The sequence below is a fragment of the Pygocentrus nattereri genome, chromosome 3, assembly GCF_015220715.1.
Source record: "Pygocentrus nattereri isolate fPygNat1 chromosome 3, fPygNat1.pri, whole genome shotgun sequence".
In the NCBI taxonomy this organism is placed as follows: domain Eukaryota; kingdom Metazoa; phylum Chordata; class Actinopteri; order Characiformes; family Serrasalmidae; genus Pygocentrus; species Pygocentrus nattereri.
The window spans coordinates 28390206-28403063 of NC_051213.1; the positions used below are offsets into that span (position 1 = coordinate 28390206).

Genomic DNA, 12858 nt, shown 5'->3' on the forward strand with positions numbered 1-12858 from the left:
ATTGCCATGACTATATTTAGTTACAGCATTGCAAAAGCATCAGTGAAATAACAGCAAGCATCATTTAGTCCTTATATGTAAGTAAGAATAGCAGGAAAAGAATAGAGAAATGGAGATGGAATGATAACCGAAATGTCTCTCTCTCTCCCTCTCTCCCTCAAATTGTCACTGTTATTGTAAACAGCCACTAATGGTACTAGGGGACCGTGGGGTCACATTTGTGTCCTAACCTATGGGGTTTATGGGGGGCCAGGGTTTAAAGTCATCCAAACTTGGCAGTAGCGACACACACAAACACATACACTCACAGATAATGAGGCTAAAGGACCTCTGAGTCTATAACAGCCTTTTGTAAACTCAGCACTTGCTGTGTTACTAATTGCCACTCTTCAATTTTACAGAGTCATAAGACTCCACACAAAAAATGTCAAAAAAATTATAACATCACTATGACGTATAACATCAGATGAATGAATAGTGAAATCACTGGAGAGCATTACTTCTACTATGACATCTTAAAATAACATGAAACACATCATTAATACACACCACTACACACAAAGTGCACATGATGCATGGTCTAATGGAGCTAAAGTAACCTTTCTATTCACATTTCATATTTTAATTTTCCCTTCCACTTTAAATGATGCAGTAGTTGGGGATGTGCATTCCAAATAATTTTGATATACGACAATCTGTAAAAGGTTCCACAGGGAAGAAAGAAAAATTATTTTAGCCAAAAATAATGTAGGGCTGTAGGCTTACCTTTGAAGTGACCAAAATATAGCAGCTTGCAAATTAACATGTTTTATTATTCAAAAATAGCCGAGGGACACTGGTGGGTTGTCATGTCGATGAGTAATGGAGAGTAATATGTCAACAGAGCTGACAAGTGTCACTTTGGATGCTGATGGGGATTTGTCATCTTCTATACAAGATGTTTTCTCCACTGTGAACGATGTGCCAAAATGTTATTTGTCAGTGAAATATGTTTGTTGTATTTGGACCCATTGGATTTCCTTTAAATATTCAACTTATATTTTTCACATATTGCCATATTTGAGACATACATACCAATTTATTTGAAATAGGTCATTTTCAAATATGGGACATTAAGCTTCTAACTATAAATGTCAGGCACCAAACATGTCTTGGCTGACCTTATTTAGGATAAGAAGTAAATCAGATTTTTCCTGAAACTGTTCCTTTAAGCAAAGCCAAAGAAACGAAACTTTTATCATGGGTTTTACTCTAAACTTGGAGACAGGAGTTGACAGAAGTGGCATTCTGTGGAAAGAAGCATAACAAGAGTGGACATATGGAGGGTTTCACTGACCAAAACAGAATCACACAAACAAATGCACATGCCAGCCATGGTCTCAGCATGTCCAGTATTTTTGGATGCTGCATTATTTCATCAGGTTGTGTTGCAGGAGCAGTGCCAGGGAGGACATTGAGATGCCATTACATCATGGAAATAGGTGCATGGCTACATTTATGACTGACATCAGCCTGAGTTGGGGTTACAGTGGGATGCTAATAACCTCTCACCCCCTGCACTCAGTAATAAACACACACACTGCATGTGAGTTTAGATCATATCAGATCCTCTTGAAACTCCAGCTTGGAACTTTATTTAATTTCTTTGCTGTTGTTGCTAACTCATGTATATGTGGATTTGAGTCATTTTTATGAGGTTTATTTGATACTTTTTATGTAAGATACATGTGTTTGTGCACTATATAAGGAGAATGTATGCAGTGCAGTCTGTTTCTTAGTTCTCACAGCATTAAAATAAAGGCAATATGGAACAAAATGTCCTAATGATCTATTGGGCAAATGTGCAGCTCAACTTATAGGCTTTAATTGTGGACATTTGGAGAAGGTGTTAGCTGTGTGATCAGTTTCATTCAGGCTGTCAGGAATTATTTAGTACATGTACATTAATTAACGGTGTCAGTAAAAAAAAAATTCCTCACAGCTTTAGAAAGTTATAAAAATAACAAGTGCAGCGGGTTGACTCAGTGTAACTTTTGAAGTGTGATCAGTTTCCAGCTCAAGCTCATACTCTATCTTGTTAAAAAGGTTGAGTGTCCGATTCTGACTCTTATAAATATCGACTCATTTCTGAAGAAGCTGAGAGCAGATGGATGTTCTCCAGGCTTTTTTTAGCGCCAAATTGAGCCGGGATGCTACAGTAGATGCAGCTGAGTTCTGGTTGAGTGATGTACATGAGTTCCAGAGTGATGAACAGAAAAACTGCAAATAAAGATTAGAGTTGTGTATGACAGGGGGTCCAGGGCATCTGGGGCAGAGGGGAAGAAGGAAGGGGGTTGTAGGAGCAGAAAGAGTTTGTGGTAATAAGAGGACAGAAAGAAAGGGGGATATTGTTAATGTCTGGGGGGAAAGAAGTATTGTGTATGGAGAAGTAAATGATGGCAAGATGTGGTGGAAGATGACTAAAGGGAGAACAGCGTTGGCGATGTAGAGTTGAAGATTAGCGTGTGAGTTGTAAACGATGCAGAGATGGGTAGAAAGTGGAAGATTGCTATTTTGATGCAAATGACAGAAGAACTGTTAAAAAGGTAATGACTGGTGTGTCTGTAAGGGGGCAAAAAATGAAAGACAATCCAGCACCCATCAAGAGCAGAGCTGAGTGAGCACTGAGGCAGGTTTTCATCATTCATTCCTCATTTAGAAATAAATAAAGCTTTGAAAGATACAAGCCTGGGAAAGGCTGTGCATTGGTGTGTGTTGATGAGAGAGACATTCACTTTCTTTACTTCTTTACTTTCTCTGAAAAGCAATCTAATTCATTAACTGTGTGACTATATGTATGTGTCATAACTTCCTCTGAAATACTCTCTGTAGTATTAACTGTGTGTTGTGTGCATGTGTTGGTGCAGCTGGAGTGTTGGAGACTGGAGTGTGTGTAGTCGTACCTGTGGGTCAGGAGAACAGAGCCGACAGGTGCAGTGTGTTCGGCGAACCAGCCCCACGCAGATGGATGTAGTGACTGATACCCACTGTGCACTGCCCCCTCCAGCCCGCAGGCAGCCCTGTAACACACATACCTGCCCACCCACATGGAGCACAGGACCATGGTCTCAGGTGAGTGACCCCAAAGAGCACAGCTGAACATTTCTACTTTACAGGACACTTTACGTGTTGGTTTAAACTCTGTATGGCTTAAAGCTAAAAGTTGCCACCTGACACCATAGCTAGTGTCATACACAGTTATTCCAACAGGTTGCACAACACTGTAGGAAGCGTAGAGGCAATATTGCTTCTGTTGTTTTGTTGCACTGTAAAAACCAGCTAAAGAAAGAAATCATGTGTCACTCAGATGTAACTTTGAATGACTGCAGCACTGTGAGAAGAAACCACAGAAGTCATAATGGTTTGACAAGTCAGTTAATCAAAGAAAAGAAATATATATGCATGTGTACAAAGATATATGTGACCCTTTGGGTGCCAAGCACTGAAAACCAAAAATAGGTTACATTAAAAATAGAAGTCTGCTGTCTTTCGACCTGTATCTACCATGATCTAGTGATTTGATAGTAAAGAGGACTCAGCAGATGTAGTGTAGGTTGGACAAGATTTTCATTCTTTGAATCAGTTTCTAATCAGTCCGTTCTGAACATTTCACAGAATAGTTTCCTATAGAACATGATTAAAGGTAAAGCACTGCTCTGCATTTTCTCTCAAATAAACCTTTTTATCATCCGCCAAACGTCTGAAACCACACTTGCTGTACTACTTAATCCGTACACAGTGTACTTACATCACTGCCTCTGAGCCTGGTCATATTCATAATGGTTTTCAGAGCAGTAGGGTATATAAAGCCATCTCTGGGTCTGGAGCAGAGTTGCTTGCTCACTGCCAAATCAAGCCACTACCTGGCATGAAACTCTTAAAGAGAACAGATGTATTTAATATGGAAAAATACACATTTCCATATTCATCCAACTTCCTCTACAAAAACATTGCACATTGCAGAATTTGCTTTGTATTTGGTTTGTGTTTATGACTAGAATTTAGACATATGAGTGAATTTAAAACATTTTATTTCACAAAAATATTAGTTCTCGGTAGTTAGCACATGTGGAACTGTTAGACAAACAGTTGTTAGATTCATTTATAAAGTGTGTATTTTTTTAATGCTTTTGAATTTTACAAATACATTTGATTACAATACTGTAATGATACTGTTGGCTATGAAATCATATTAATTATAATAGTTAAATGTAAAAGCAGGCAGATCTTAATGTTTGTTGTATTTTTGCTCATAGTGCTCTCGTAAATGTGGTAAGGGTGTGAGAAAGAGAACGGTTATGTGCCTGAGCAGTGCCTCAGGATCACGTGTGCTGCCGGACAGCTCGTGTGTGCTCCTGCCCAGACCTCACAGCCAGGAGAGCTGCATGCTCAAACGCTGTCAGAAACAGCACAGAGCTCAGTGGGTCCTCTCCAGCTGGCAGCAGGTAAACACACCCCCACAGCTAAAGCTAAGTCTCAGAGTTAACCAACATATTCAACCCACAGCCTAAAGTTATTTTTGTCATTCAGTTATACATTTGGATTACATAGTTATTTCTATGTAATCATATAATCACACAATTAATTACATTAGTTGTATAATTACAGTTATATTTACATTATATAAATTGACTGAATTGACTGGTTCAAGTGTACACTTCTTACTTTTCATCAAATGCAAATCATGATGAATTATCTCCTCTTTTACTTACAAAATAATGTGATACTATCTGTTAGCTTGGAATTTGTAATTTCAGGAGTTTTATGTGCCTGTTTTAATGAGCAATAACTGTGGCTTCTGTGGGTTTATCTCCTAACCTACTCCCTTTTCGTCTCTCTCCTCTCTACTTCCCCTGCCAGTGTTCAGTAACATGTGGTAAAGGTGTCCAGGTGCGAGTGTTGAAGTGTGTGGAGAAGGACACAGTGGGGAAGCACAGGGATCTGGCCCTGAAGAAATGCCAGCACCTGCCCAAACCCTCTGCAGAGCTACAGAGAGCGTGCGTCCAGCCAGACTGCCCCAGCATCCCTCGCCTTCACAGGCCAGACTGGTACAACTCACCATGGTCACAGGCAAGTGAAGCATCCCAACATCCTCCACCCCCCAAAAAACACTTTTCCGACTAAGGCTGTTCCAGTCCTCAAGTTCCTACTAGCAGAAAACTCTTTCAAGTATTTAACATGATCAGAAATCGCCATCTGGGTATATTTCCATATTATTGACTATTATTGATTCAGCAAAATTCAGCTTTTAAACATAAGTTTTTTAACATATGCACACAAAAATGTGATCTAATGGTCAGAAAATTTTGAATACTCTGCAGAATTGCTGTGTTGCACAGGAATTCCCTCTGCAACCCAAAGGGCAGAATACTCAGCTTCTCTATGTCAATGTGGAGCATGTTATTCAAGGTTAAAAATTTAAAACCTTCTGTGTTATATGACCATGTTATATGATGAGTATGTTAGAACAATAACAGATAAAAAACAAAGATAAAATTACATTAAAAAAACAAACCTGTTTCAGAGCATCAACCTCAGGGTGTTTAGTGTTTTTTAGGCAGTGTAGGTAAACTGTTCAGTAGATTATGCTTTATGTTTATGTGTATGCAGTGCACAGTGTCATGTGGCGGAGGTATCCAGGTGCGCTCCGTTCAGTGCCTCATCAATGGTCGTCCCTCATCTGGCTGTTCATCTCAGATGAAGCCAGCCATGTCTCAGGCCTGCAGCACAGCCTTCTGTCCACAGCAGCAGCCCCAAGGTAAAATTCCTCTAACACAACCCCATGGATCATCCACCCACCTTACAGGTCTGCTGTTTAGGTGTACAATTACAGACTGTAGTCATGCACAATTTGTCAGCTGCCCTCTACTCTATTCGTCGCTGTTCAGTTTCTAACTCGTGTAGCGTGTGTGGTGCGGATAAGGGAGTGTTTTTTACTCACAGAAATATCCAACCAGGAGTGACTCAGAAACTGACCGTTGATGAAAGGTTAGAGGATGGTTAACACAAACTGTGCATGGTCAGATGAGCTACAGTCTCTAACTGTGCACCAGCAAGGGGGAGCTACAAGACAAGGGGTTTTAATAAAGCAGACACTGAATGTATACTGTACTGTGTATTGTGAATGTCATCTGTTTGTTTCAAATCAGTTTAATTCCTCACAAACTACTTTTCCTAAAGAATCCAGATGCTAATGCTAATTAGTGACACAGGAGTCCAAGGTCATCATGCACAATGCCAAGTGTTGGTTTGACCTGGTTTTTAAAGCAAGCCTCCCAGCATTGGGCAATGGAGTAGTAGAACTCTGTTCTTCAGAGTAATGGACTCCAAACTAATCATCCAACATCAGTACCTGACCTCACTAATGCTCATGTGGCTGAATATTGTCAAATCCTCACAGCAGTGTTTCAACATCCAACCTTCCCAGAAGAGTAGAGGCTGTTACTGCAGTAAAGAATTGAGCATTAATACCCTTAATTATGAAGTTATCTATAAAAATGTGGACATGTAGTGTATTTTGTGCAGCTTAGCATCAAATGTGAAACTACATTTATTTTTTCCCTTTTCTTTCACAGGTGCAGTCTGTAAGGATTCTTTCAACTGGTGTTACCTGGTGCCCCAGCATGGAGTTTGCAATCACAAGTTTTATGGGAAGCAGTGCTGCAGATCCTGCTCACACACAAACTTATGATAAGCATCTGTATACAAGAAACTGTGCAGCCAAAGCAGCTTTAGCGGCTTTAGCATGTGAGACTGCAGGGAGATGAAGATGCCAGCAGTGTTTTCTAGTGACTGGAAGCCGTCAGAGTGGTTTGTGAGCCACTTTTGACTGAGACACTCAGCTCTGTTGCCTTCTGTTGAAAGACGGCTGTGATGTTTACTGTAACCCACAGTGGAGAGCGATCTCTATGCTCCCTCAACAGGATGGAGTGATGGATTTCAGAGTGTCCTGTGGACTCTCTCACAGATATGGTGAGATGTGTGTGGAGCACCTCATCACTCAGCCACACCTGCACAGGGATTAGTTATGGTCCCCATTGGCTCAGTGAAGTCACATGAGCTCTGTGGACCAGCTGATAAAGCACAAATCACGGACTGATTATTAAAGAATGGAGGAGAGATTTTCAGGAATATTCATCTCTCTGTCATTTTAAATCTACCTATCTCTCATTTTCTTTCCCAGTCTCTAGTTTTCGCTTTGAGTCTCTCTCCTTTTCTGTCCTAATCTCTCTGGTTTTGCTGCTAGTCTCTCTCCTCTTCTTCCCTAGTCTCTAATTTTCTTTTCCAATCTTTTTCTTTGGTCCCCAGTCTCATTCTTTTTCTCTCCCAGTCTCTCTAATTCTCTTCCAGTCTCTCTGCTTATTCTGTTCCAGTCTCTCTCATTTTCTTTCAGTCTCTGTCATTTTCTATCCCAGTCTCTCTTCTTTTTCTCTCATTTTCCTTTCTAGTTTCTCTCCTTTTGTCTGCTATCTCCCTTTCTCTCCCAGTGTCACTTCTTTTCTTCCCCCATCTCTCTCATTTTCCCCAGTCTCTCTCCTTTTTGTTCCTAGTCTTGTTTTTCTCTCCCAAGTCTCTCTTCTTTTCTCTCCCCAGTCTCTCCCTTTCTCTTCCAGTCTCTTTTTTTCTTTACCAATCTCTCCTTTTCTAATGCCAATATCTCTTTTGCTCTTACAGTCTGTCTTCTTTTCTGTCCCATTCTCTTCTTTATCTGTCCCTGTGCCTTTTTCTCCTTTCCTCCCTTCATCACAGAAAAAGCATTACAGATTGTACTCAGCTGAGGGCTGTTGTGCATGTAACGGCTCTCATACATACAGTATTTTAATGGTGCTACACATTTCCTCTGACACTAAACAAAAGGCTCTGTAGCCTCTGAAGCGTTTTGAATGAACACAGAAATGAACTGAATGAATTGCTCTGTAGGACTTCGAAACTGATCCACTTATTTATTAACAGTACTCCCCTGTTGCTCTGCGCTTACAGTCTGAACGTTAACGTGCTTTTCATTTTGGCATTGATCTGTCAAGCAGAATTCAGGTTTATCCAGTTATAAAGATCCTTGTTTTATTATTTTTGTATGTATTGTATAGTATTATTTCTTTATGCTTTTGCATTAAAGGTACAGTAAGTAGTATTGTACATATTGCTTGTCAATTGTATTACTGGTTTGCAGGTCACAAAGCTGGTTATAAAGCTTGTTGATGAATAGAAATTGAATATTGGTGTCAACCAGAAAAGTTGTAGAAAACTGATTTTGTATCAACATTTAGATCTCTAACACTTTACACTTCACACTTGCTAAAACCTCAGACACTCACCACTTTATTAGAAGCCCCTAACTTGCAATTCCACCTTGCTGCTGTACCTGCTACAGTTTGTTGTAGCCCTCCTCTGTCCCTTCATCAGTAGCCAATTTCTCACCACAGAGCTGCTCTTGGCTGGGTATTTTGATGGTGTGATGAAAGTGGTAGAAGGTGAATGATAAATTGTGTATCACACTTATACTGTATGTACTGTATAGTGGACCTACAAGTTAGATAATATTCATAAAATTGGCCAGAGCATGGTAGTGCATGGTCCAGAATTTGCTTCCAAAATGAAAATGTTACTTTGCAGTACTGTGTAAAAGTGAGAGATGACATTATATTTACATTATATTTATTTGGCATTATGTACAAGCTCTTTTCAGCATCTAAAAACATTTGACAGAAAAATGCACAGACACCAAATACAGTATCAAATTTTTCAGTATTTAACGTGTTCATCCTTTACCTTTATTACAACTTCTACTCTATTGATTCTTTTTGCTTTCAGTTTTTCAAAGAAATCTGCAGGGATACTATTCCATGTTTCTTGTAATCATCTCCACAGTTCAGCCTTAGAAGTTGGTTGCATTTTCTGTTTCTCATGATCAAAGTAATTCCAAACACAAATTTAGACTCATCAGTCCATAAACCCTAGCAGCCGTCTTCTCACAGTGGAAAGACGGACAGTAACACCTGTGGATTTTTTTCTCTTCCTTGTACAAGTGGATTATCTTATATCTAATCTCCTTAAAATGATGTCCTTAATGTTGAAGGCTTTTGTGCAATTTTCTGCCAAATATATATATTTGAGAGCTACCTTCCTGCAGAGTTAAGTTCAAACTACAGTTTGCCACACCTACTCCAGCTCTTCCCAAGTCCCTCATCTGGTCAGATGTTTTAGAGTTAAGGAAGGGCCTATTATGTGGAAAATAGTAAAAACAATGAACCTATAAATAGGTGTGTCCACACTTTTGACTGCTACCAAAAGTAATTGTTGGAAAGTACATATGTTTACTGTTATGTGATATGACTTTCTCTATTATCTTTATTCAGAACTCACCTTCAGCTAACATATTTATTTGTGAATAATAAAAAATCTGAAAGATCTCTACTAAAGATAAACTCAGCAGTGATTGTCCACTGTTTGCATTTATGGAAATTGTCACTATTCAGTCAGCGTTGGTATGAAGAATATGGACTGATTGAAGCATGGCGCAAGCAAGTTGTTTCCCAATTCATGCTGTTTACAGTGAAGCCATAATGAATGTCATCACTTCTGTCTGTCAAGCCACATCTGAGGCTGTAATTGGAAGTGTGTGAAACGGCCATATTAAACAGAGCTTATGTTTTCTCATAGCTAATGGAGGTCTGTAGCTGTACAGACACATAGATTACTAACAGTTGCTCTCTGCTAATGCTGACTCTGCACTTTTCTTATCATAGCCAGATGAAACTGTGTCGGGTGGGATTCACTTCTATATAAGCTCAAAATCATCAGTAATTAAATAGTGTAAAGACTCAAACACTCAGGAATAAAATGGTGTAGAAACAACACTGATGCTGTTTTTCAGAAAAAAAAAGTTAAAGCTTTTCTACTCTTAATACATTTACATTGCCAGTAAATTGAACAGATTCAGCTTTGCTCCCATTAACTATCAACTCCATCCTGTTGAGTGATGGGACCACAACATTGAACATCTGGGTGAACCCATGAGAGAGGCAGAAGCAGTGAGAAAGAGAGAGAGAGATGGAGAGAGGAGGGGATGAGTATGGCTGATTTATTGCTGGTCAGCTGTGGCAGTAGGGAGTGTTTATTTACCCCCTGCAGGGTGCCTGCCTGGGCCTGACCAAGCTGAGGCTGATGTCAGCTCTTGCAGACAGCACACATGTCTGAGTAATTCTCACTCCGTCTCACGGCTCATTCCAGGTCAGAGATGTTTTCTCCTATTGCCATGGAGACAACACATCTCTCATTGCAGGCAAGTGTCAGATATTATACAGTCTCTTACAGTCTCATGTGCAGTGTTTGCTAATGCAGTCTTTGGGTCCCATAAAGTGTCATACAGCTCTCATACAGTCTAAAGATGTCCTCATACAGTCTCATTTAATCTAACATTCTTTAGGTCTCATACAGTTTCATGTGATCACAAGCACTCTTTAGGTCTCAAACAGTGTCATTCAGCCCTCATATTGTCTATTACAATTCACTCTTTAGGTCTCGTACAGTCTCACATAGTTTTCATACAGCCCTCGTACTGTCTTATACATTTGTATATGGCTGTTCAGTGTCGTACAGTTTCATATAGTCCTCATGCAGACCTTATACTTTCTCGTGCAGTCTCATACAGTTTTTAGGTGTTATGCACTCTCAAATAATCCTTATACAGCCCTCACACTGTCTTCTTCAATCTCATATAGTATCATTAAGTTCTCATACAGCCCTCATACTGTCTTATTCAATCTCATACAGTCTAATTAAGTTCTCATATAGTCTCATTAAGTTCTCTCACATACTTCATATTGTCTCATATAATCTCATAGTCTCATTAAGTTCTCATATATTCTCATTAACTTCTCATACAGCCACCATACTGTCTCATATAATCCTCATACAGTCCTCACACTGTCTCATACAATCTTATACAGTCTCATTAAGTTTCATGTGGCCCTCATGCTGTCTCATACAATCGCACACAGTTTTAGGCCTCATACAGTCTCATTAATCTTAATATAGCCCTCACAATGTCTCATACAATCCCTTACAGTGTCATTATGTACTCATATAGTTTCATTAAGTTCTCATACAACCCTCATACTGTGTCATACAATCTCATATAGTCTCATTAATTCTTATACAGCCCTCATACTGTCTTATTCAGTCTAATTAAGTCCTCATACCATCTTACACAATCTTATACATCCTTTAAGTCTCTTACAGTCTTACATAGTCCTTATACAGTTGCATAAAGTCCTCATACAGCCCTCATACTGTCGTATATCAGCACATGGGACATGGTTTTCCTGCTTGAAGAACTGATGCCAGATGTGAATGAGACTCTGATAAAGAAAGGGCATTCATTGGCCTCAGAAAAGTCCCACTGAAAGGCTTGAAAACCAACACTGTAATTTTGTCCATCATCATGGCCCCCCACCCTTCCCCCTGCGCTCACTCTCCAATATAGACTGCTACAAGTGTTTGCTCTCCAGCCTCTCCAAGCTGTCATGCACAGTTAATCTTTCAGTCAGTCTCAAACAGAGGGAATTTCTTTGTTACAGTGAGTCACTGACCTGAAGCAACCCCTGAAGCCCGGAAAGCACTTCTTCAGACAGGCAGGAAAGATAATTCTGCGGATTGAAGGACACGACAGCAAGCCTCTTCCCCTCCAGGTGAACTTCTCACAAAAGCCTCTTCTTATCTCTTATCTCCTGAATCAGGACGTCTGACCCCCACCTATCTCCTACCTGAACCTCATCATGCTCAACTCCTAAGCAAACTTAGAGCTGGGTTCAGAAAAGCACTCATGATAGACAAGAGGTTAAACATATCATGCACCAGAGATCCACATACTGTTCGTCACTTACACAAGCAGCAGGACTCTGATAGTTTTTTAGAGAGATAGTCAAAACTGGCAGTTTCAGACAATGGAAGATAGAGCTGTCTAACATGATCCTTAAAAGTCATGTAAAATAATGACTCCATGAAGTTAAAGCAGCTACCAAAACTAGCTTGAGCAGAAAATGTATGAGTTCCCTTCAGATCTGCAGAGAAACATGAAAGATCTATTAGCAAAGGAACTGAAGAATGAAATTAAATCCAAAAGAAGAGCTAGAAACTCAGAGAGCTGAGGAAAAGTGGATTCCTTGAGTGCTTGAGTGGAAGTACTTGGAGAAGTACAAATCCATCCCAGCTGTACTTAAGTATATGAACTGAGTAAATCGAAGTAATCACTATCCATATTTGGGTTCAGACGTGGACAGTCACAACACAACACACAGATACTGTGCAGTGTGCTCTAGCAGGCACATCTGCCATCCTTGAGTGAAGAATCCCAAGACTGAATCCTTGGCATGCACTACCAGCGCGCCTTCATTGCGTGAATGAAAATAACCCAACAGCGCCCTCTGCTGGCAAGAGGATAGAAAATAATACTTATAAACAAAGAGAAAGTGAAAAATAAAATGTAAATACACAACAAAATAATTGGATAGCGCATATTTATATATCCTTACATAATTAATAATTTACAGATGTTCAGTATCTTAACTTGATTGTGTAATGTTAAAAATTGAAGTTTAAAAAGGTAACAATTTTTTTCTCATTAGAATGTCTAAACGTATGCGCATAATATGTACCGAAAAATATGAAAAGATAAAGACTGCTGAGTTTGATTACAATCAAAATATATTTATTATTACAATATAATATTTATTTTTACATTAGTTGTGTAAAATATTAATATAAAATGCTCCCTTTCCTCTTCAATTCACCACGAATACAATGATAAAACAATTAATT

The 12858-nt window shown here is 39.4% G+C and overlaps 1 protein-coding gene across 2 annotated transcripts in view; it reads left to right on the forward strand.

Moving 5' to 3' along the window:
* Nucleotides 1–7385, forward strand: part of LOC108434877 (A disintegrin and metalloproteinase with thrombospondin motifs 16) — an 86548-nt gene extending 79163 nt beyond the window's left edge. For both annotated transcript variants that reach the window (XM_017710310.2, XM_037537054.1), the window contains 5 exons: nt 2907–3111; nt 4296–4484; nt 4900–5109; nt 5650–5797; nt 6615–7385. In XM_017710310.2, the coding sequence (XP_017565799.2) occupies nt 2907–3111; nt 4296–4484; nt 4900–5109; nt 5650–5797; nt 6615–6730 (868 nt within the window). In that variant the 3' untranslated portion in view covers nt 6731–7385. The remainder of the gene's footprint in view (nt 1–2906; nt 3112–4295; nt 4485–4899; nt 5110–5649; nt 5798–6614) is intronic.
* The last annotated feature ends 5473 nt before the right edge of the window (nt 7386–12858 follow it).